The sequence below is a fragment of the Harpia harpyja genome, chromosome 21, assembly GCF_026419915.1.
Source record: "Harpia harpyja isolate bHarHar1 chromosome 21, bHarHar1 primary haplotype, whole genome shotgun sequence".
Taxonomy (NCBI): domain Eukaryota; kingdom Metazoa; phylum Chordata; class Aves; order Accipitriformes; family Accipitridae; genus Harpia; species Harpia harpyja.
Genome location: NC_068960.1, coordinates 4,691,947 through 4,716,972, shown reverse-complemented (window position 1 = coordinate 4,716,972; position 25,026 = coordinate 4,691,947). Strand labels below are relative to the sequence as shown.

Sequence of the window (25,026 nt, the reverse complement as noted above, 5' to 3'; positions counted from 1 at the left end):
GAGTTCCAGAGAAGGGGCTGCCCCCAGGAGCAGAGCCCCCGTCCCATCTGCTGAGCCTTGGGGACCTCCCGTGGCACGAAGCAGAACTGCAGAGGGTTTGACCCTGCAGGACCGTGACAGTAACGTGGCGGCCGCGGTCAAGGCTGCGGGACAGCGGGGACACGCCGGAGGTGGGGACCGCCGGCAGCGTTATGCGTCTCCCATCCAGCCGCCGACCCCCGCGGGCCCTGCTTAGCTTTAGAAAGCTGCTGCCCGCCCACCACCCCCTCCAGCCTTTTCCCCAACCAAGTTCGGCGCCACCACCCGAGCGCATGCGCGGCTCCTCCCGCCCGCCCCCCCCTCTCCTGGCGGGCCGGGTGCATGCGCGGTGGCAGTACGGTGGCCGGGAGGAGAGGCGGGCGGCGGGGGCGGGTCGGCGCAGGCGCGGGGCCGCTCCGCCGCCCGCAGCGTAAACAAGGGGCCGGCGGGGATGAGGAGGCCGCGGGTCCGCGGTGGGGGCCGGGGTCGCCGGGGTTGAGGTGTTCTGCCTGCTGGAGGCGTTTACCCCTCCCCAGCCCTCCCCTGCCCCCGCCGGACGGGGGTGGCGAGGGTCATCCCGCCATGAATTTGGCCAGTCAGAGCGGCGACGCCGGCAGCGGCCATCTGCTCTTCGCCAACTTCAACCAGGACAACACGTAAGGGGGCGGCGCCCGGCCTGAGGTGGGGGGGGGAGAGCCCGGCCTGAACTTGGGGGGGGGGGACGCGGCCGGGCGTGGGGAGGGGGCTCCTGAGGGGGGGCTGCGGCCGGGGGACGCTGAGGAGGCCTGGCTGTTGGGGGGGGGGGGCGTGGCGGGGTCCCCCCTTCCCTGGTGCCCCCCCTTCCCATGACAGGGAGCCCCGCTGCAGGCTCTGGCCTCTCTGCCACGGAGTGGGGCCGAGGTCCCCCTCCTCCCTGCAGCGAGGAGGGGTGGAAACAACCCCACCACAGCCACCCCCCCCCGCCCCGGCTCGTGTGCGGAGCTGCAGGGTGTGAGGCTGCCCTCGTAGGGACACGCAGCGGAGGGCTAATGGGCTGCTTGAGCTGTGGTTGCAGCATATCGCCTTCTCCCTCCCCCAGGTCAACAACCTGGGGAGGTTTTGTTTCTGGTACTTGTGAGGCATTGCTCGTTGTTGCGTTGGGAAAGGGAGGGAGGGCTGCTTCTGCTTCCTGATGCCCAGCTTTGAGGAGGGCCTGAGATAACGTGAAGACCCAAGTCTTCCAGGAGGTGCAAAGACTTTATCTGAAAGCTTGTTATAGCTATCTTTTCATAAGGCTTTTTTATTTTCACTTGCTGTCAGTGTTGAAGCAGTATGCCTTAGGCTTAGAAGTATTTTTATGATCCCATGCTTCTTTTGGTTTTGATTTTGAAAAAGAGGCCTTTCTCATGTAGTCCTTGAAGTTGTACTTATTCGTGTTTCAATTCTAGAAACAGTCAGGTGGTTCATGCTGCACATCTTGCAAATTATTTAACTGCTGCAGCATATTTGGATTAATGCATAATAATTTTTATATGGGGTATGAAAAAGTAATATTTTTCAATTTAAGAAATCCCTAGTAGTTGGAATTGGAGCACTAAAGATCCTTTAAAGAAGGATTCGACTGTCTGAAATACCTAAGAGATGAAACTGGGGAGCAATAACCGAAAGAACTTGTGCTTGAGAAAGGAGGAGTTTTGTTTTAGGAAGTGAGTAAGAGGAAATGATCTCAGGTTGGCATCACAGAGCGTAATCCACGTGTGCAGTGGTGTTTTTTTCTTTTAACAGTTTATTTGTTCGTTTTACGAGCAATGATATCTTGTCCTTACAAGAGAGATCTCTGACTGTCTTCAGCATGTACTGTAGCACATGGGAATTGTGAAGGCGAGAAGATTTTTTTTTTTTTTATGGTGACTGCCAAGATTGAGGAGAAAGGTCACATGACAGAAGGAAATACTCTGTTTGCTTTTGTAGGTTTTGTTGGGGGTGAAGAGGTGAACAAGTGGAGCTGGATAGACTTGAGATGAGAGACTTTAACAGTAAATAACTTATGATAAATGATGGGGGGGGAGCAGTATTCTTCTATGTATTAGTAAGTAAATCATTATCTGTATATGGATTCAAGCCAAAGACTTCTGCTCCTACTTTTCACGTGTTTTCATCAAGTACCATACAGAGCTTGCTCTGTCATTGTGCATATAAAACATGCCCATGTTTTGCTCCAATACCATCCATTTTTTACCTATTACTGGATAAAACAAGTCACAATAACTAGGAAATCTGTCACCTCTTTCTTTCGCAGTTTATAAAGGTCATTATATAAGTTTTTAAAGTTAAACTGTGCTGTCCAACGTTGGTGATCTAAAAGCATTAGTATTTCTCCTTCCTTAAAGCAACTGCCTGTTTTCAGTTGCAGCTTAGCTTTGTGGAGAGCTGTATACATTTAAAGATCACTGAGTTGTGTCAAAAAACTTCTTTTGAACAAGAGAGCTGCAGGCTTGACTTGATAACAAACCCAAGACAGAAATAAAAAGATAGCAAATGTAATATAAGCTTATCTAGGTCTTCTTTGGCTTGTACACCTTGGAATCTTTCTTCCAGGAAGAGTAAAGTGTGATTCCTTTTTAACTTTGAGTTTGGGGGGGGGGGGGGGGGGGGCGGACGACAACTGTCTAATGATTTCTTTCCTCAACTGTGTATGCTACTTCACTACTTTTCCTATTTTGTTTTTCTAAATATCCAAAAAGTATTCTTCAGTTTCTGTGCTATAGCTGATTTTTTTTTTTTTGGTATTCAGCATGCTAATGTCCATTGTGCAGGTAGATTAATTTTTTTTAATATTATTTATATGTGTAAAGCACCTTGAGATTAGCTGATGAGAATTTTGGTGATGTATCTTTTTATGTGATCCAGACCTGGCCCATATATCTTTGCAATTCAAAGTATTGGATTACTAGGTCTTTTGCGTCATTTTTGAATATTTTTGCATTTTCAGATATCCATTATACAATCACAGAATTGTTTAGGTTGGAAAAGACTCTTAAGATCGAGTGCAGCGTAAACCTAACACTGCCAAGTCCACCACTCAGCCATGTCCCGAAGTGCCACGTCTACTATAGAAATGACATAAATATAAAAAGGCTCCTGTTTCATATTCTTGTCTCAAAATCGTGAGAATAATTTAAAAGGCCACTTACTTTGAGACAAATGAGATGGCTGGATGATGTTGAGTAAGTATCCCTTCTTTCTAATAATGTCTCAAAGACACCTCTCTAAGAAAAGTAGTAAGTATAAAACAAGTTTTGCAGATGTCTGCGAGCAGCGCAGCTTCTTCGTAAAACACTTGTCTGATGTGGTAAGTGACCCAAATAACCAAGTTACATTCTAGTTCTTAAACTGAGTAGAATTTAGTGGTTGTATAAGTTCTTTAAACTGAAGTGTTTGGGGTTTTTGGGGGTTGGCTGTTTTTTGTTTGGGTTGTTTTTTTTTTTAATTTTTCCCTACTTGTGATTTCTCTTAGTTTCTTGTTTGAATAGAGAAACAAGAAGTCAACTCTCTGGGTTTATTAGTATGTTATTCTATATATGTGGAAGATCACCGTTTACCGGGTGAGAAGAGCTGAAAAAAACTTAGTAGGAATGAATTACACTTTCTCATGCTGGGCCTTGGAAAGCTTGCTTATTTTCAACTTATATTACAAGTAACTGGAGTCCTTCTCCAGACGGGCAAGGTAAACAAATGCATATTCTTTCAGCCAGTATATGAAAGACAAGCTTTGTTTACATCTTCACAGTCAGTAGAGCTCGCATCATGTTTTAAGGTGTGCTTCAGTAATTAGAAAAATTGCTGACAGACAAAGCTGGAAAATAAATGACATGGGCGCATTGTTGTTATTAGAATTAAAGCTTTTACCTTCAACTGAACAAGGTGTCAGTTCCACTCATGCTCAAATATGTCTTGCTTACCTAGACAGCAGAGCCAATTGCCTTGTATTAGGAAAAAGATGGTAGTTGTTGCTGGTAAAAATAGGTGTCAGGCTAACTTTTCCTAGACTTTATGAAGGGTTGGTAATTAATTATTGTCTCTTGTAGGAAGGGGATGAGCTTCATGATGGCTTTTAGTCTTGGGAAATCGCATTGCTGGTAGTTTGAAGAATGTTGGCAACATAAAAGTTGCTGTTGCTTTTCCCACTTGTTGCAGCCCCTGGTGACTGATGCAGATATCCTCTGTCTTGCTTTTAGTTGTTTGTTTTTCCCACACTTTTTTTAGTGTTCATTCATGGGTCCTGTATGTAGTAACATTGTCTCTTGGAATAGTATCTATGTTATTGCAAGTGTTGTCTTGCCTCTTTATTCCATATTGCCCTAAGCTTTATTTACATGAGAGTTTTGAATTATTGGCTGGGACTGGAACTCTGCCTGAAAACACTCTACCTATAATGCGGCAGAAGCGGTTGGTTTGTGGCTTCTCTTTGATATAATATGTTTTCATTAAGTAAAAAATATGCAGAAGGTAATTTTCAGAAGATGTTAGTGTGCTTGTTTTGGACCTAGCCCTTTTCCCCAGTGAATCAATCATTGCACAACTCAGCATGACTGGCATTCTCTGATTGAGAGGCAGAAGCTCCAGCTTGCAGATGAAAGTGAAGTAACCGATCAGAATTCAGGTATCCTAGCAAAACCATGCAGTAGAAGCTTGTGGGTGATCTCAGTGCTAGGTATGTTTTAGCAGCTGGAGATCTTTAGTGATATATATTTGGTAAGAAGAACCGTTTAAACCTGACTGCTGTTTGTATTGCTTCTGGGATAACTACTAAAACTGAGCATGGATGCATTTATGAAAAATTAAACTCACCTCACAAACTCATAAAAGCTTTAAAACTCATAAGGGAAATGGGTAATGTAATAGAAGTTCATAACTTTTTAAGCAAAGCATAACTTCAAGATCTCAAAGCTTATATGTATCTATAAAATAGGTAAAAGTTTCAGTCTTTAAGTTGTAACACAAATATTCCCAGAGAAATGCCTTTGGAAGAACTTAAAAATTAACTTATATGGTGTTCAGACTCAATTTACAAAAAAAAAGAAAAAACAAACAAACAACAAAACACCAAAGAAAAAAACCCCAAAGAACCTGCTTGTGAAATAATGCAAGTCAACAGACTGTAGAGAAGTTTTAGTTGCCTTTTTTAAAAATAAGTAATCACGTGACAGCACTTGGAAACAAAATAGTTGCTGTAGTTTTGAAAATAGACTCCTGATGAAAGGACAAAAGGAAGCCTTTCATTTGGACTTCTAATGAAAACACTGGTGTATGCCTTATTTGCAAGGTCTTCCTTAGTCTCTGCTTTCATTTATGTTTGGAGCTACATGTGACAGGTATCAGTCCATATATCTGTTCTTTCTGATTTAATTCTGCCCTTTTTTTCCCAAATAAGTCAATTTCATTCTATGTTCTGAGCAAATGCTTGTAGCTCTAAAATTGTATAGCATGCCTCATGTTGCAGAAGTTGTATTCTAGTTCCCTTACTATGTGATGTTTGGATATCTGTAGTAAACTGCTTGTGGTGAAAGGAACAAGAGTTAGGCGCTGAGCATTCACTCCTCTGCCTTTGTTTCTCCTAGGTTCAGGTGTCATTCACCCATGATCCTTGAGGACAGGAGAGCTCTTTATTCCAAGGACGCTTTAAAGTAAATTAAAAAAAGGAAGGAAGGAGCAGTCACGTAGCTCATGCTCAGGGAAGATAGCTGAGAGAAGCAATCGTATGTTGTGTTACTTGCTGTTGTTGCAGTGGAGATAGCAGCGGAGGTGGGCTTGCTGGATGAACTGTTCCTCAGTGTGTGACAATTTGGATGGGAATTTGGCCTGAGAGTAGTGATGTTTACTTGGATTATGAACTTTCTGCTGTCCCAGCCTATTGCTGCATGTTAAGTGATGAGCAAGTCTGGTCTCCTTTAGCTGTAGCAGATTTAAGTTTGTGTTGGTTTTCTTTGAATGGAAGAACAATGGGAAAATCTCCTGTGGGTTGTCAGAGTGTTGCTGACAAATCTGTTGAACGTATGAGTTTCTATATCTAGCTCTTGTCCAAAATAATGACATTCTTGACCCTTCTATTAAGACATGTTTGTGAGATGTTACGACTTTGGTTTCAGCAGACATTTGGGAGGGGGAAATAAAGCAAAGTAAGTTTCCTTAGTAATAAAGCAAAGTAAGTTTCCTTAGTAATTCTTTTCTTATGTCATTTCACTGATTTTTGTTTTATTATTATTATTATTTTCCCCCTTTTCATCATACGCCTTTGTTCACAAAATGTTTTGTCTTTGGAAATTTACATTGGTTTTGAAATGAGGTGGAGCATTAGTATAATGTGACTGTATCATAATGAAAGTAGGTTTAATTAACCAGTTTTTTAAAATAGTAATGACTTATGGAGTTGTGTTTATACTGCAGCTGCAATTGATTTTAATCTTTGAGAGAGCTGCCCTTAGTAGGATCTTTCTGATTAATGTAGAATATTTCTGATTAATAGTTAAGGTCCTCTATGATATGGAAGGGGAAAAACTGGTTTTCTTCCTTCTGTGTGTATATTAAAGAAGTAAGAGAAAACCTATGTGATTCTAACCCATCTGAAAAACTTGTTTCTAAAGAGCCAGAGAGATTGAACCAGCTGATTTCCCACTCTAGGTGAGTGCACTTAGAGAGAATGTCAGCATCTTGAAATGAGTATGTGAAAGATCTCATAACACTGTTTGCTTGATGAGGTTAGTTTTAATTATTTATGACAGCTGCTCTTGAAAATACTCTCAAGATTTATGTAGTCTTGAATCAGACTACAGTATTATCTTTGAAAAAAGTGGGTAAACACAGTTTCATAAATCATGGCTATATTGGTAATTTTGTACTGAGTAGACAACCTTGTTGATGGAATAGCTCAAAGTCTACAGTCTAAGGTGTGTAATAGAGGCTACACATAATAAAGCTAAAAAAACACCTGTGTGTAGCATAATGTTAGAAAAAAGGCAATTTTTTTGTATTTATTTTATTTTCAATTTCAGTCTCATCAGCTTCTGAAAATTGGTGATAATAAAGCATAACACCCATGTTGTAAAAAAGAGCTGCTGATAAACTACAGTAGCTTCTTGTTGGCCACTGTCTATTTGAGCAATAGCTGAATGGCTTATTGATCATATTTCTTCCCCGTATGGTTGCACGTTTTTTTGGAGGCGAGGTAATTTTGGCTTGATACTTGTTTTGTGGATTTGGTCATTTAGATAGCTATCAGGTGTCTTAAGGGCTTAAGTGTAATATCAGTGCGGGGGAAGATGGGGGATTTAAATCATTATGATTATGCTGGTATAACAGCCTAGTGAGTTCTCTTATTACATATAAAAAGCCTTTTTCCAATAGTTTCATAAGAAGTAATTTGAGAGTACATTTAAAAAAAAAAAAGAAAAAAAGAAAACCAAAACAAACTCAATCCCTCCAAAACCAAGAATGCTGTTCTAGAAGAAAAATGGGTTGTTCTGCAGTTACACTTGTATACTGAAACAGGTTTAATTATACCGAGTGGAACTGTTCTGTGTAAGCAAATGATTTGTGACTTCATCACCTTGATCCCGAAAGAAATAACAAAAAGCAGTTGCCATGGATGGAAAGGTCCGTTCTGTGCATCTTCATTTTGGCTTCTACTCAGTCTAATGATTTTTATCGTGTATGCAGCTTGCTTTCGCTGTTGTCTAAAGCTTGTTTAAATGAGGTATAGGTAGTTGGTAGGACAAGAAAAATGGGCTTCCTTGCTGGTTTCAGTGATACTGTCAGTAAGACATAGATACAGCAATATTCTGTATTTAAAGCTGCAAGTACGATACAGGAATCAATTCTGCCTAGTAATACACGCACAAATAGCTGCTTTGTGGAATTCTTTGTGAGGAAATCATCCTATGTCTTTTGTAGATCGTTTATATTGCAAGGAGTCTTGTGACTCCATTTATTTTTAACTCAACTGAGTGCTTGTTTACCTTTGTGAAGTGACAGTTTTAATGTCATTCTTTTGTTAAACTTTCTTTTGAGGGAAGCAGTAGATGATCTAGGAAAAGCTAACTCATTACTTTTTTTTTTTTTCCCCCAAATTACAGTTTCATATTTTTTTCACAGAATTTGGATTTTCATTGAGTTGTACAAAAGTAGTTGAGGAAAAACACTGAAGCGTCTTTGGCAACTAATCAGATATAGTCTGCTGAACATACCGATTTTGTCTGAAGTAAAATTAAATTCACTATTTCTAAGGTGACTTAGAGGAGCAGCAACAAAAATTTGTTTTATGGTTGCTTCTTTGTCTCTAAGCCTAATATGCTTTTTTCATATCTTGGTTATTGAATCTGAGGAGGTTTACTTCTCTTGCCTGGATGGTGCATATTTTAATTTGAAGGTTTAAACCTTCTCAAATATAATTTCTTAGCCAGACTGTGCCAGTTGTACTTTTTTGTAGAAGAGAAGGTCATACCATCATACAGAAGTTGATTTTATAGCTTGGGATCTTAATTTCAGAGGGCAAGCCATTTGAGGAACAATTTTTAATCTTCTGAGTACCTTGAAATTTAAAAAGGGCTCACTTTGGAGCCATGAGAGGAAAATGCGGAAAGAGCAAGAAATCTAGGAATCTGTATTGTGTTCTAAATGCAGAGCTAATTGTTAGTGCATCTGAATTATAGAGAATCCTCTTGCTGAGTTCAGAAGGGCATTTTGGCAGGCTGACTGGCAGCGTTGGGGTTTGAGCCTTGTATTGAATGACTTGCCACAGTTTGGCATATCAAAATACATTTTATTGGAATTTAATTAGTCTTTCTCCATGTGTCCTGGCAGTAAGAAATATATGAACTATAAGCATACTAATACATTTCTGCACAACTGTATTGACTGTTAATTTTCTTATTCTGTGGCATAAAATCATCCTCTGCATGGGGAGGGGAAAATAAGAATGTGCCATTTTCTGCTGCCTTGATATGTAAAGACCTGCAAGACAAGCCTAAAGGTTTTTCTAGCTTAAAATTTAAGACCTGTCTTTGAGTCTGACTGGAAAAGCAATTAAATGGTCTGTGAGCTAAGTGTGAAAATTGACTAATGGAGGAAAGAAGGGTTTGTAGTCACTTTTTAATGTTCTACTATTGTTAAAATCTGTTTAACATCAGTGACTAGGATTTTTAAGAGGGCTCCTCTGATCAAAGATTCGGCATGAGTATTTGTAAGACTGAGACCTAACAATGTTCTTTGGAGGTGCTAGAATGTCATCAAATAAAACCAGAGAAAATTAGAGTTGGCAGTCTTTAATTCCTTTTTTTTTTTTTTTAATATGAAAGCTCTTTTGGGGTGGTTGGGGAAGGTTACAGTATCAAAAGCAAAAAATCCCCAGACAGCTCAGTTTAAAAGGTCTTGGAGGTCACCTCTAATGATGAGGCAATGATGTAATTGGTTTGCATTACATTATTCAAGTCATCATCTTTCTTCCACGCTAAAGCTTTTAGTTTGTGTGGAGGAATCACCAATATGAATTGGGCAGTAGGCTTACATTAAGCTGTGAACTCTCATTTCATAAAATGTGAAGCAGGATTCCACACCTGGGGTAATTCTGAAGCTATTTGGCCTTTTCAGAGTTGAGGAAGCTATCTGTGTCTATCGTGGCTTTTTCGGTCAAGCTTTTTATTGCTCTTTGTACTGAGCTAACCCAACTGGAGTTTTAGAATAGGGTAGGAATCTGTCCAAGGGTAATCACAGCTGATTTAGTTTATGTTCTTAACTGGCTTGTTTCTTTTTCAGATCCCTTGCAGTTGGCAGTAAATCAGGCTACAAATTCTTCTCTCTTTCTTCTGTGGACAAATTAGAGCAGATCTATGAATGCAGTGAGTATCTTCTTTTTTTCTTTTTTTTATCCCCTCAGTTGGCTGAATTTGGGAAGAATAAGACATGTTTCATTTTTTCACAGGTTGTTTGAAATTGACATAAGAGGAACCTTAAGTATCTGATGAAATATCACATAAATACAAAATGATTGCTGGCAGGGTAAAACTATATATCAGTGTTCTGTATTTAAATTTAGCTGGTATTTTGTGAAATTTGGTAATAGCTATGAGGAGAACTCTTTGCTTTTCTAATTTTATGTCCAATAGCCAGGTTGTGTAGCAGCTGGGCATTAAAAAAAAGAGAATTTACTGGTGTGGGAGAGTGTCTTTTGGGTCTTTATGCTGGCTATTGAGGCAGGCAACCACTAATATACCTTTATCAAATAAGAAAACAAAGCCTTGATTATCTTTTTCTTTAATCCTGATATTTGCTGTTGGAAAAATAATTTTTAACGTGATAGCTGCAGGTTTACTCATCCAAAAGGGTGAATAATCCAAATTCCCATAACTTCTCAATGCTGGTCACAGTTGAGTAGGATATGAGATGAAATGGAGGGAGGTGTGGGGGAGAAGTGGTAACCCCTGTTTTACCAGCAGTTCGTAGACTTCCCTTTTTTGAGGTGCTAATAAGTAAAATGAGCGCTATGCATGAGTATCCTTGCTTGCTTGTAAACTCCATGTGAACAGATGGTACCAGTAGCTATGATGTCAGCATTTATACTAGGATCCTGATGTACCATGCTACACAACAGACTCGTCTTCAGACTCCATACCCTAAGTGAACTGACCCTGTGGCATCTTAAGTTTGAAGATGGTGTGTGATTCAGATCACCTATTATCTGTGGTGACAGCCTGATTCTGTATACAGTCAATGGAGAGAAGTAATTCTGAGGTTCAAATTAGGCACCTGTGGTCAGGTTAAACTGTGTTGCAGCTACACCTGCCTGTTTGAGTCATGGTCTGGTTGTACTGGTTAATCGGTGGCTTGAATTCCATTTTATGCTGTTGAGTTTATGTACCTGACCTCAGTAGTATGTTAGGCACTTACAGTATCTGGCCTGATATCAACCCAGGAGACTCGGTGAAGATGACTCCTGTTACACGAGACACTGAATAAACACACTGAGAGAGACTGAACTGAACTTTGCAGGACTGCTTCTTCAAGGTAGTCCTTGAAAGAAAAATTACAAATTGGATAAAGTGCCTTGCTCACAATATTGCAATAAACTGATAAAGAAGCTGGGATTAGAATTTAAACCTGCTGATTCCAGTCTTGTCTTCAGACTGTTCTGGGATGCCTGTATTGGCTTAACCTCTTCGATATTGTAAGCTTTCTTCCATGAGTGTTAAGTCTGTAAATACAGAGCACAGAGTGTGAGGTAACATTTAGTAGAAAATGGGAAGGTTTGAGCTGTGTAAGCCAGCCTGTCCTGACCTTTGCTCGTAGGGCATGCAATGTCTGCAGCAGATCGAAATATTTGAGATCTTCATTTTGTGATTGCAGTTAAATAATTTTCAGTCTTGGGCTTGCAAACCATGCCTGTTTAAAACTTAATAACTGGTTGGAGGGCTTCCGGTGTATTGGGTGCCTCCTTTCTGCAGGGAAAGGTAGCTTGAGGCCTCCCAGACGTGTGCCTCCTGCCTCCCAATTTAGTTTAAGTGGGTCTAAGACTTTGTGTTGTTTTGAGTGAGCACTTTTAAGGACCCCTCCCTCTCTTCTGTAATATTTGATCTGCCAGTTCTTGTGTAGGTGTCTAAAGTAAACTACAGAATGTGCCCCAGCTGTCTTGTGTTTGAGAGAACAACTGAAAGGAATGGGAGGTTTCTTTGTCTGCTCCCATCACTGACTTCTACTGTGATTCTGTACAAATCGCCTAACTCCCTGCTCAGTTGACCCCCTGTAAAAATAAGTATTAGGTTGAAGGGTGCTTTAAGGCTTAATGAATGCTTATAACATGCTTCATGTTCTTGGATTAAAAATGGAATAAAAAGCATGGCTGATCATAATCTAGCTGGTTCTAACCAGCTCTTGTCTGTGATGCTACATGCTTGTGTTTATGAAACTGTAATCTTGTTATGTATTTGCTCTTGTTATGTATTTGCTTGTTCTCCCCTCACTGCTGATACTTAAACCGTCTTGCAGTTCTTCTTTATGTTCATACTGTATTTTGAATCTGAGTTTCTGGCAATGCTCACTTGTGTAGTGTATAGAAAAATAGAAAAAACCCTGTCATTAACAGCATTGCTATAGGACTTAACTAGTGCTTCTAAACATATGATTAATTCAGGTCAGCTGAATGTAGGATGTGCAGTATAGCCTGGTACTCTACTTGAATGGTTGCTTGTTAGGAAGCATACATGACTTGGCAGCTGTGAAGAGATTTTATCACTTCTTCCTGTTAGGAGAAGACAAAGGAACAGAGGTGCATCCTGTATTTTTAAAGTGAATTTAATTAAAAGCCCATCACAAAGCTTTTCTCTAAAGGTAACTATCTGTATTATAGCAAATCTTTTTACGGTGAGACTGAAGGATTGTCTATACCTTTGAAGCGTTTTCCTTGTTGAAAGTTTTTTATTCTGTCTGTGACTGCTTAGTTCTTGATAGTGCTCTTCCCTGTGTGCCTTCCCTGCTGCCTACGCTTCCCACCAGCGCAGCATAGGACAGCACTTTTTCCATCTGAATCTGTGCTGCTGTTCCTCCTCTGAAATACCAGTTTTGCCTGCCTGGGAGAGTAATAAATCCCAGAAGCTGTGTCTTAACACAGTTGCCCCTGAATGGGGAAAGAAGCTGTGCTTGCCCCGGAGCAGGGAGCAGTCAGATTGTGGGGTTTGGGTCACCTGGGTGCTGGTCTTCTGACTCTTGTAAAAGGATGCCATCATCATGAAGGACTCCAGGCTTAGATAGAAACCTGAAAACCTATGCTGTAAAATATTTGAGAATCTTTTCTGTTACTAGTCTGATTCAAGGAACATGGACCTCTGCATTTGAAAGTCTATGTGTAAATTTATTGAAGCAGATTTTTGAATATCTTTTTCATGTGTTGTGTGTGGCATCAGGAAAATGGGCAACAATTCCTTGAAAACAAAGTCGTTGCTAAAGTGCATTATCCCCTGTTGCTTGAGGAAATTGAATTTTCAAAGCCTCTGCGAGCTGTTTTCTCTTCTCTGGAAAAGTACCATATTAAATACGAGATTTAGATAAAAGTCAATTATGTTGCAAAGAATACTGAAAATGCTTAGCATAAACCTGCTCCTCTTCCATAAGAAGGCTACTTTTCTCTCTCCCTCAAAAGAATGTAGAGCATTAAATATTTTCTGTTCTTTTTCTTGAAATAACTGCCCAGAAAAAGCACTTTCAAAGCAGACATGTCACACAGTGATGACATTGTCATATGCTGAGAATGTTGGACAGAACGTTTTTCAGGGAATTTCTGTCATTGGTGGTGAGAACAGTGCCAATTAATTATTTAATGTGCCTCTTGGCCAAAACAGAAGCCTACAGAAAAAAAGCTTTTTTGTTTTTTGATTTTGGTTTTTTTTTTTCTACTGGCAGTTTTACAGTTTGGAATGTGTTAAACATTGAGCTAATCCAGATACTGACTTCTGAAAAATTTGGTTGTTTTGATGAATCAAGGCTAAAGGCTCAAGTTGCTTGTCTTGATTCAGTTCTGCAGTGGAAGGGCAGGTGTAGCCAGTAGCAGCTGGTAGCTGTGGGAGAGCTGCAGAGAGTGGTAAAACTCCAGCTTTCTCCTGCTGTGAAAACCATGTCTACTGTGTCTCTGGGGCTTTTGGAGGGGAGCTTCAGGGGATGGGAGGGGGAGGCACACATGCCAGGTTAACTGGTGGTGGGACTTGGACTCCTAACCAGCTTGGTCCAATACTGTACTATAACCGAATGCTCTGAAGGGGTTTCTTTGCCGGAGATCCTGGACTCTCTTCCTTCCTGCTGACTTCCCCATATTTTGAATGGTGTCTTGTGTTCCTCCTTTGCCTCCAGTGCTTCCATAGTAAACGCTTGACATAAGTAATGCTGTTTTATGGCTATGCATACATGCTGGGCTTTGGTGATTCCTGTACCAATTGTTTTTAGGGACTGTCACGTAAAAGATGGTATGTGTAAAAATACTAATCAGTGGCTGAGGCAGTCTTATAACAAATGAGTTTACTAGTTTCTTTGAGTACAATAACCTTTCTTTCCTCATGGAGAGGTGTGCAGAAACTCCAATGGTTTTGGTCATCAAAAACCCTTCCATGCATAATACAGCTCTAAAAGCAAAACAAAAAGCACACCAAAAAAACCCAAACAAAAACCTTTGCTTACCTAGGTTTCTACAGAGATAAGAGAAGATTGTAGAATTCCAGAATTTGACAATTTGCCATTTTTTGTATTTCTCATTTTGGGGCGGGGGGGGAGTAGATACTCTGCTCTGAAACATAAACTTGTATGACACCTCGGGGTGGGGAGCAGGGAGGAAATCGGTGTAAATCAGCATTCACCATGTAGATTTTCTGCTTTAAAAGCCTGTCCTGCATCCCACCTTGACTCTGAGCTGTTGTGGCAGAATGTTTGTGGTGTTAAACTGTATTTTCTTAGGCAGTATTTCCTGTTGATGTGCATCATTCTTCTTCCCTGAAATCTCCCTCTGTATTTCTCCCTCATTATTGTGATTCCTCAGCTGACACAGAAGATGTGTGCATTGTGGAGAGGCTGTTCTCCAGTAGTCTGGTGGCCATAGTTAGCCTTAAAGCTCCACGCAAGCTGAAAGTTTGTCACTTTAAGAAGGGGACAGAGATTTGCAACTACAGTTACTCCAACACCATCTTGGCTGTCAAACTCAATAGACAGGTGAGTAGTAATTTTGACTAGGTGAAAACACGGGAAGGGGTTGTGGATCTTATTCTGGCACTTCCTCTGCTGATTGATGTCTCTTCCTTTGGTGACAGAATTGCTATTTGAAATTAACTTGTACTTTTCCAATTGTAGCTTCTGTATGGCATCTCAGTACTCGTATTTTGTTAAGTATTTTTGGTTCTATGTTTATGTATTTACTTAGGAAAATGCCCTGAGTAAGCTGGGCATGCTTTGAGTAGGAGGTTGGACTAGAGACCTCCTGAGATCCCTCCCAGTGTGAATCATCTCATGATGGAAGTATGTGAAACTGACAATTTCTGTTCAGGCCTAAACTTAAAATTGTTATCTATTCACTTTTTATGTTTTTAAATATAGTTTGCTGAATTCTTTTAAAAAATAAAAAAAAAACCCAACCAACTGAACTGGTGAAGTTTTTGACTTAAGTACCTGGAACCATAGTTTGCTGTATTGCTAAATCATTAGTAGGCTCTTCTGCAAAGACAGACTTCTCCGTCTTCGACCATTTCATTCAAATTAGAGAGAATGGCATTGGGAGGAGGAAATTTTCTTAGTGTCCGTTCCTGCCCCCAAAGATCAGGTGTGGGAGGATGGGATTCCTCTTTAAAACTGTAAGGGGAAACACTGGTTAATTTGATTTTTGGCATAGTGAGGTAGCATTAAATGAGTAACATCTTGTTAGTCATCCAGATGTAGTCTATGAAAGTGTAAATGAGATGTTGAAGAATTTAATCAAAGTTTAAAAAAAAAAAAAAAAGCCCCTCACAAATGATTATAAGTAATAGGCTCTATAAATGGTTAAAAAAAGTCTTCTCTTTTTTTTCTGTTTAGCCAAAATAGAAAATTATTTCCACATGTGAATTGGCCTCTTGAGGGGGGGAAATACATAAGGGCAGGTACAGAATAAGAATTAAAATAGCTTTAAATGAAGGTTTCTGGCTTGCTGACTTAAACTAGTAATGTAAATAATTTTCATTTAAATCAATTTGTACTAGCATGGTTGAGGAAAGTCAAGTGCACTGGTCAGTTCAAGTGACCGAGTGTAGTATTGCGCTGTTGAAACCTTGTCAAGAGGTGTAACTTGCGTATCTTCTGTCAGACTCTTATTTCTTCCCATCAGGTGGGTACAACCTTTTCTCTATTGGAAGGTACCTACTGCTTTTTTGGATACAATTTTTTAGGATTGATAAATTAATGTAAACTCCAGTTTGATATCAGCATTTCATCCTCTTTCCCCTGTCTAGAGGCTGATAGTATGCCTGGAAGAGTCTCTTTATATACACAACATACGAGACATGAAGGTATTACATACAATCAGGGAGACACCTCCCAATCCTGCCGGTAAGTATGTTGTTAGAAGATAGCATAACTCTGAAAAGTGCATTCTGTGTCAACGTACAACGTTTCCTAGAGGGAACTGTAGCATTGTTAATTCCACTTCCAAATAAAAGTAACAAATTAAATACATGAGTGTTGTCTTAAAGCCTACCCATTTAATCCAGGTGAGCTTTTTGAGAACAAATAGCAGACTCTGCCTTAAACTGCATCTTCCCAGTATTTTAGTCTCCTAGAGTGGATGTGTTGAAATGTTAGAAAGAAGTAGTAGAGATACAAACTGGATTTTGCCAGCACTTGGTATGGTTAAAGGCTTTATCAGGTTAATCCTTTAGGTGTCATGGCAGACATGGAAAATTCTACTGCTTAATCAGTTACTGTAGCTCTGTTGGTATTCTTCCTTTTCTACTTTATATTAAATTTTAACTTACGTTAAATAGTTGAGTATGTTGCAGGCTGACTCTGAGATTACTCATCCTTGTTCTGTTTCTGTTGATACCTTGTGAGGATAACTTGATTTATCTTTGTAATATTCAAATGCAGAATCAGAAAGTTTTGCTGCATAAGTCTTGGAATTTGCCTCTTTCTAATTCTGTTTCTGCATCCCTTTTAGGGTTGTGCGCTTTATCAATAAATAATGATAACTGCTACCTGGCCTATCCAGGAAGTGCAACTATTGGAGAAGTACAAGTCTTTGACACCATCAATCTGGTAAGGATCTTTGTGAATGCTGTTTCCACTTCTAAAGATGCAGTTTTTGGAAACGATTTAACTCGCTTGGAGAGGAATTACTAGACACTCAGTTAGGTTCCCCTACATCAGTTTGAAGTATCTCTCATAGCTAGGCTTCGCAGAACGTCAGCAAAGAAAACACAGACGCTAATATTAGATTTGAGTAGAGTTGGGCAAATGGGCGGAGCGAAGTGAAGTAATTTCTGTTTTAATTGTCTTTTAAGTATCCTACTGCTTGTACTCTCTATGCACATGCTTCAGTGATAATTTTATGTACTTTTACTTAGCAATTACTGAAACACTTTATGGACAACAGCTTCAATATTTAAGACCCGTATTTGCCTTGAATGCTCTTAAATATGCAGTCTCAAGCTGCAAACATGTAGCTTTTAACCTGTACTGTACTAAGGTTATACTTTATTGATTCACTCCTGCAGAGAGCTGCTAATATGATCCCAGCTCATGATAGTCCCTTGGCTGCTTTGGCATTTGACGCAAGTGGTACTAAACTTGCCACTGCATCAGAAAAGGTAAGGTGGTTTTTTATTGACTTGCCAACAGTGATAAAAATGAAATTTGTTTCTAAGCATTTTAAGTAAGTTTAAGCATGCAGAATTCCATGCGCGAGTGCCAAAAAAGGCTTACAGTTATAATGGCAAATCTAAGTTAAGAACTGTTAATGATATTTGACACAATTTCCATGCTGTGAAATGTTGGATAATAAGGTTATTTAAATAAATACATTTTAATCTGGCTGTAATCAGGGCAATCCTCTAAGTGTTTCTCCCTTTAGTGCAGGATACTTACTAGAAATTAGTTGTCTTGTCTTGATGCTGTCTTCCTAATGAAAACAAGACGGCTAAAGTCAGAACAGAGAGAAGTATCTTGCCAGTCTTTGGCACACAATGACAAATTGTCCATCTAAAAAGTCTGAAGCCTCTGCTCTTTGGGTAATAAGCTTAGAATATAAAAGTGTAACTGATTGCGTCTGATAAAGACACAAAGACATCCAGGTGACTGTGCTTGTGGTACTCATCTAGGGTGGTCGTTTTCATGATCAAATATGATAAGAAGGGCTGTTCTTGATGCATAGCTTGTTCTCTACATTAGTAGCTCCCACCTCTTGTTGTTTCTCTGCTCTTCAAACACATCCTACGAACAAGCTCCATAAATATTTCATGCTAGTATGTGGTGTGCATCAACGGCAATAAGTTAACAGCAAAATGGTTTGCTGCTTGTAGTTGTACTCTGCTCACTAGAGCTAATACACAATGAACGAACGTGAAACAAATAATTTTTTTTTTTTCTTTACAGGGGACGGTAATAAGAGTGTTTTCCATTCCAGAGGGACAGAAACTCTTTGAATTCCGAAGGGGAGTGAAGAGGTAAAGTTCAACTGGGCTAATTATCTGAAGCTCATTCCGTATGGTAGATCTCCAGTATGTTCTGCAATTGAGCTGGCATCCTGATTTTTGCCTGTTTTCATCTTTATTCATCCCTGCCTGTACACTTATAACAGTTTCAGCTTGAATGTCTTCCAATTTCACTCCTTTGGACTTGGCTATTCCATAAATCAACCCTGTCAGAACTGTACTCCCTCTTGCCTTTTAAAAATTTATTGGTGAGGGAACTTGTTTAAAGTGGGTCACCTTTTGTAAGATAAATTGTATTCTTAATGGCGATTGGAGGCAGTACATCTAATAATCTCTCTCTCTTCTAAATCCTGCTAGTGCTGTGATCATTGATAGCCATTGTGAAATGGTACTATGATTTGTGGTAACTAGCAACTCTAGTTCTACTGTACTTTATACAGAGGTAAGACTGAGTTCAGATTGTTACTAATTAACCCCCCATATCTGGTGTACATCAGAGTTGAACATCTTTAATGGGGATCTTGCTCTTGAAGGGCTTTAAGAAGGTATCAGAGCATTCAGAATACTTACTATGGAAATGTTCTTTTTTTCTTATTTGCGAAGCAGTGGTGACTTGAGAAATCTGCTTAATTATTAATTAAGCCAAATACTCCAGCTTAATTGCGAGTCACCTGCAATCTCTGACAGGAGAGGAAGAGCAGGTGAGTCTACCATGCAGCCACAGTTCCTCCAAGCTCTCACAGTACAGCTTGTGTGAACATTATGGAGCTCTTTAGTGGTGAATGTTCAGAAAGACTCCTACCTACCAAAATGGAGAAGTAATATTCTCATTTAAGTCAATTCGCATGAGTTAGTTAACACTAGCTTTCTTCTTACACCATTTGGTACAGTACTGAATGTCAAAAATAATGCTTCATTGTTTTTCCTTTTTTTTGCCCCCTAGGTGTGTGAGCATCTGTTCGTTGGCTTTCAGCATGGATGGCATGTTTCTGTCTGCATCCAGTAACACAGAGACGGTGCATATCTTCAAACTTGAGACTGTGAAAGAAAAGTATGTTTCAGAGTTGCCTTAGATTTTTCAAGGAAAAGGCCTTAAAATAAATTATACGCAACAGGATGAGTTCTCCAAAGTGTGGACAGACTTCTTTTGAACACTTCTGTTAAGTAAAGGGCTTAAGAAGTCACTTATGAATCAGCAACTGTAGCTGAGCTCTGTACTGTTCTCCTGGTGAACAGAAAAGGTATTTCTGCTGAAGAGAAATTGGCCATCTTTGGCAGAGGAATGTGGAGCAGTTGTAATATTTTCAGTTACATTTGTGTTTCACCTCTTCTCACATCCATATGGGAAGAGCTATCTCAGCAATGCCTTCTAACTGCCTATAGGGCTTTAAAGGGCATCAGCTTGTAAAATGTTCCTATTTGTGATTTGAGTGGACAGTCTTAACTTGCATTTCTGCGGAAGTTGTTGGAAACAATGATTTGCTTAGTGATAGACAGTTGAATAAAATCTTGGAAGTGTAGCACTTTCTGGTAGATCTTGCTTTTGTATAATGAACCTTAGGAAATGCAGTTTTATAAGCAGAAGTATCAGTTTACAGTCAAACATGCTTAAATAACAGGTTGAGGGTACTGTAGGATACATTGTGCCCTGTAGCATAAATGGAGTGCATTAGAGTTCTCAGGGGTGTTAGTTATTTCTGAAGAGAAACAAATAGCTGCTTAATATCTTAGAAAAATGTTTCAAAAGTGTTTACACACCTTTCTTTCTAATGTGAAAGCGAAGTCAGTCACTTTTTTTCTCCTGATTTGTAGACCTCAGGAAGAGCCTACAACCTGGACAGGTTACTTTGGAAAAGTGTTGATGGCCTCAACAAGCTATCTGCCCTCTCAAGTAACAGAAATGTTCAACCAGGGTAGAGCCTTTGCTACAGTCCGCCTGCCATTCTGTGGGCACAAAAACATCTGTGCACTTGCCACGTGAGTAAAGAAATTGAGCCTGCACTCATCACCCACTGGATTGCCGCGTTGGGCTATGGAGAGGCTGACACCGTAGGACATAACCTCCTCTCCAGCAGAGCGGGTAGTACACACAGCAATGGATCGCCTGTAATCATTTCAAATCCTCTTCCCATTCAAGAGCAATGTGTTAGAGCTAACACCTCACAGTCCTATGAGAGGAGGAGGAGGAAAAGGCATACTATTTGGATGAGAATAGACTATTTCTAAGTGTTGTTTAAAGATGTCTTTTAATTTTGAAAGAAGAGTGTTGAGAACAGACCCATGGGCTTACAGCATTTGCTTCCGTTAGTGCTATGGGGAGTGATACTCTGTGTTGTGTTAGTGAATTGCAAAATTAGGCAATCCAGACTAACCATTAAAGATGTCTTTGAAAGCAAGTTCATGTTGTTCTTGTCTCTGAAACAGCATAGCATTCATTAAAGTTAATTTTGAGGGGTAAATAGAATCTTTAATCTGTCTTCACCAAAGGCAGGTGCCATTTGGCACAGCTACCAAAGCAATAAGCTGAGCGGTAGTAAGCTTATTTTGTGGGGGTTTTACAGTTTTTATGCTAAATTGACTTCACGTCTGTACTCCCACTCCTCTGATCTCAAAGCACCCTTTAAGGAATAGTTAAGCCTTGTAACATTTCTGAAATAAGTAAATACTTCCTGTTAGAATATTTGTCTCTGGAGCTGCACAAAGCTTGGTAACAGGGTGGTAACTTCTGAATCTGTTTTACTGGGTTATATAGAAGTTGCTCAATTTCTGTGGCATCCCATTAGCCCCGAAGTGTGGTTATGCCTTACCTTTTTTTACACACAGTTTTTTCCTAGGTGCTCTGTCTAACTTAGTGTTCTCTGTCTACGAGTAAGAGTGTGGGAAGTAATGGCATAAAATCATGGGAGGGGAGGAGAGTGTGCTTTCTTAAGTTCTTATTAATCTGTTGCTCTCCCCTAAACCTTTCTAGAATCCAGAAGATCCCTCGTTTATTAGTGGGAGCTGCTGATGGGTATCTCTACATGTACAACCTAGATCCTCAAGAAGGAGGAGAGTGCACACTAATGAAGCAGCACAAGTAAGTCCACATTAGCTGAGGACTGTTGTATTTTATTTGTTCACAAAATCCAGTTTGTTCTTAAACTTAGTTCTGTTGTACAAAAGTCTAACTTGGAACAGCTCATTTCTTTAAACTAATCTTTTTCCAGACCTCTGACATGAATGAGTAACTTCAGAATCCCCCTGCGCCTTCCTTCCTAGTATCTACTACATTAAGCACCGTTTTACCAGCAGAAACTTAACACTGTCCGATCGCAGTGAAGGTTCAATCGCTGTTAGCTGTATGATCCTGTTTCCTCTTGGCAGTTTGAGTCGAGTTACTTAAACAAGAGCTTGAAACGTCTGACACAATCCTTTTCATCAATAAATGAAGCGGTTACAGAGATGAGAAAGAGATGTTGCTCTGACTTCACAGAGGGGAATCTGGCCTATGAATTTTTCTGTATTCTGTCTTTACCAGTGTCCTTATTAAACTTCATTGCATGTAGGCCAGCCAACTAAAGTTCGGTAGCAGTGCTGTAGAACACTTAAGGAAAATACGACCCAGCATTGTTATTTTTTTAATAATGTTTGGCAGGAAAAGCTAGGGTAATATAGTCGGATTAGTTACATGATCAATCATAGGATTAAAGCCGCTGATAACTTGTGAAGATAATTCAGGTTTGCAGCTTTGGTCAATCTATAATACTGGTCAAAAATCATACCTTTATCTGATCATTTTAAGGTATGACCTCTGGTTTCACTTGTAGATGAAATAAAGTCTCAGAGGGAAGTTTTTATCAAGTTCTTAATCTCTGAAATACTTTAATACCTTCACTATAGGGTTTTCTAGTATATGTGTATGAAGCAACCACTTATGTTGTGGACAGAGCTCAAAAGACAATCTGTAATATTGCTGATTGGAATGGTTACTGTGTGGTTTTTTTTTTAATCATGCGCTCTTGTTTTGAGTCTTTTTTTCACAGCATCGACTACTAGGATTTAGATTCTGATGCCATGTCAGAGGCAAGCATGTCACTGATGCATCTTCAGTATTAAATATGAAATGTTGTCAAGTGCCATCTTGACAGTCCTCTGGAATGGAGGGACCAAGTTCTTCCTGTTACATATATATATGTATTATTCTTGCATATCTAATGAGATATTCTTCTGTAGCTGTCGACTAAAGCTGTATTATGCACAGGTAGATCACCTCTCCAGCTAACCTCTCTCTGCTTGGTAGGCTTGATGGCAGTATGGAGCCAGCCAACGAAATTCTGGAGTCTGCATCCCATGACCGGCCGTTGGTAGCGCAGACGTACAGTGCTGCTGTGACTAAAGGTACATATGTGCCTTCCTCACCCACAAGGCATGGTAAGGAGAAGGCTGGAAATGGAGCAGAGAGCACCTCTGCGTATTGCTTCTCTCTAGATGGCTGTGAGCTCGTCTACTTCGACACTGAGCTTCTCATAACTGTGGGTGTGATGTGGAGCATTGGTGAGCAGTAGGAAAAGAGCACTTGTACAGTAGCCTCCTATAGATGGATCAGTCATCTTTGCTACTTTGCGTAGAGCTTTGTCTTGAATTGTGGTTGATTAGTGATAGTTGCAGCACTTGCCAAATGGTTCTAGAGATGCCCTAACATAACTATTTCGTACAGGAGTCCTGCATCCAGACCTCATGCAATGTATCTGAACTATAGCCCCGCCCCCCCCCTTTTTTTTAACAAGGTTGATAGGAGCACTTACCATTCCTTTATGGGAACAGTGACCTTTTAGCCTGATTTGCTGCTCTGTTAAGTTGAGAGAATGAGAATTTGCTTAATGCTGCAGCTCGAGTGGAGCTTCTACCATCTTTGGCACTCAGGTCAGTGCTTCAGCTGCAGAGGAAGGACTGTCTGCATGTATAGCCTCAAGACTGCAGTTGCAGCTGTAATGCATGGGTGGAGATTAAGAACATCAGCCTGCCCAAAGCACAAGTACGTGTTGCGCCCACGCAGAGTAGTTTAATTTTGATTATAAACTGCACTTGGCTTGGAGAAACACAATCATGATGAAAGCAAACATAGGGTAGCAGTGAAACTGTTGCAAGTAATGTCTGGTATTTCAGCTCCAATCATTCACTTTAGATCCAAGCCTTAGTTTGTGCTGCTGATCCCCCAACTACTTGTTCCTTTCTCTCCAGCCTATACGGATGACCTGGGTGCCGTGGGTGGAGTTTGCCTGGAAGATGAAACCAACTCACTTAGATTGGATGAAGACAGTGAGCATCCTCCCATGATCCTTCGGACGGACTAAACTTTGACCTGTGAACTCACTCCTGAAGCAGAGAACACTGGCTTGATGTTTCTTGAGGAATCTCGTGTTATGCTGCTATGAACTTTGACATGAGTTGGGAGAGAGGATGACAGACTCTTACAGTTTTAAGTCGTAGCTGTAGTTCTAATTCTATACAATTGGAAAAATATATGGTTTTCAATTCAGTGGCTTTTAATCTTGCTTATCTATTTTAGCTGTGTTTATTTTTTTGTTGCCAAAACCTGCTGTTTGTGCAGCCCTCAGAGCCTACTAGCTTTGCATGCGTTCATGTGCCAAGCAAGCATAGGAGGGGGAGAGAGAGAAGCCACTTTATAACAAACTCAAGTTTGTATTTTTTTTATATATGTATATAATATTTAGCTTATATAAGGAAGGAGTAGAGAAGTGGTTCTGGAAGCTGAGACTAGTTCTGCACTGACAAAGGTCCAAATGGTTTCCTGTGCATGGGCTTGCAGGCATACCTAGTGACTGACATGCAACCTTTCAAATGCAATGGCCTGGTTTTTTGGGTTCTCCCTCCCCTTTCCTGGACCATTTTGTTAATTAAAATTCCTTCTGAATGTTGTGTATTTGTGGGACTGTTCTGTTTGTTGGGCTGGAAAACTGGAAGTGTTTCCCTGCGTAAGGATATAGAATATAGAAAGTGCCTTTACAGGGAAGAAAAGGAATTGCTGCAGGAAGAAAGCTAGAATGCAGGAATTGCTAGAGACTCTTGTTTGTACACCTTTAGTACTGGGGTGTCTACAGCCCCTAGTGGCTGATAAGCTTGTGGATTTTTTTAGAGAAGACTTGGAATGCACTTTCTTTCTCTCCTGTAGATTGTCTTATTTCCTTGGCAGAGTAGCAATAACCTTTTTTTATACTTTTTTTTAAATTATCCAAAGCAAGGAATCTGTCAGGCTGGAGGGAAGTCCCTGCAGAGCATGGCAGTCCTGCTCTTTAAACAGCCTTAAGGTTTTCAGCTGGAAGGCATAGCTCTCAATTCTTGCTTCTCTTCAGTCTGGGCCTGAGTGTATGGCTCCAATAGTTGAAGGTTCACGATTTTTTTCCAGATACTAATGTAAATATAAATGATTTTGAAAGATTAATTTTCTTCTGCTAGATAACAGTGCTGCTCTCTTTTTTTTTTTTTTTTTTTTCTTTTTTCTTTCCCTCCCCCTCTTTCATCAGAGTACCTTTTGTGATACACTCCAAGGACTGGTTGTCTCTTTGGCAGGTTTGGAATAAATCCTTAACTGCCCTGACCCCAGCTAGGGCTTTCCAAGGCTGAGCAGTGCTGCAGACTATTTTTAGGGTTGTAATGTGCCTTCTCTTAAGTCTTGGATAACAGTTAGTGAGCAAGTGATTAGCAAAGTACTTGGTGAGTGTTACTTTCCTTTGCCAAAATGAGCCTGCTTTGCCTTTTGTGTAGCAGTGTGGGTTGCTTCCTTTCCCTCTACTGACTGCTTGCAAAGAAATAAAATAAAAACAAG

At 40.2% G+C, this 25,026-nt stretch overlaps 1 protein-coding gene across 4 annotated transcripts; it reads left to right on the top strand.

Moving 5' to 3' along the window:
- The first annotated feature begins 405 nt into the window (after nt 1-405).
- Nucleotides 406-24,123, top strand: WIPI2 (WD repeat domain, phosphoinositide interacting 2). 4 transcript variants are annotated; one of them, XM_052772531.1, is made up of 12 exons: nt 406-674; nt 9,808-9,890; nt 14,567-14,736; nt 16,005-16,101; nt 16,709-16,806; nt 17,265-17,357; nt 18,142-18,212; nt 19,144-19,251; nt 20,013-20,177; nt 21,169-21,276; nt 22,480-22,577; nt 23,421-24,123. In XM_052772531.1, the coding sequence occupies exons 1-12, from the start codon at nt 601-603 to the stop codon at nt 23,531-23,533; spliced, it is 1,278 nt and encodes a 425-aa protein (XP_052628491.1). In that variant the 5' UTR covers nt 406-600; the 3' UTR covers nt 23,534-24,123. The 4 variants fall into 4 exon arrangements, with proteins under 4 accessions (XP_052628491.1, XP_052628490.1, XP_052628489.1 ...); XM_052772530.1 differs by having other exon boundaries at nt 22,480-22,610; XM_052772529.1 differs by lacking the exon at nt 406-674 and adding an exon at nt 6,521-6,678.
- The last annotated feature ends 903 nt before the right edge of the window (nt 24,124-25,026 follow it).

Bases quoted from the DNA above. Each gene is read 5' to 3' on its own strand.
- WIPI2 (XM_052772528.1), top strand. From the start codon at position 6,536: ATGATATGGAAGGGGAAAAACTGGTTTTCTTCCTTCTGTGTGTATATT. The intron at 16,102-16,708 runs GTAAGTATGTTG...CATCCCTTTTAG, and splicing joins GACACCTCCCAATCCTGCCG to GGTTGTGCGCTTTATCAATA. The intron at 19,252-20,012 runs GTATGTTTCAGA...CCTGATTTGTAG, and splicing joins CTTGAGACTGTGAAAGAAAA to ACCTCAGGAAGAGCCTACAA.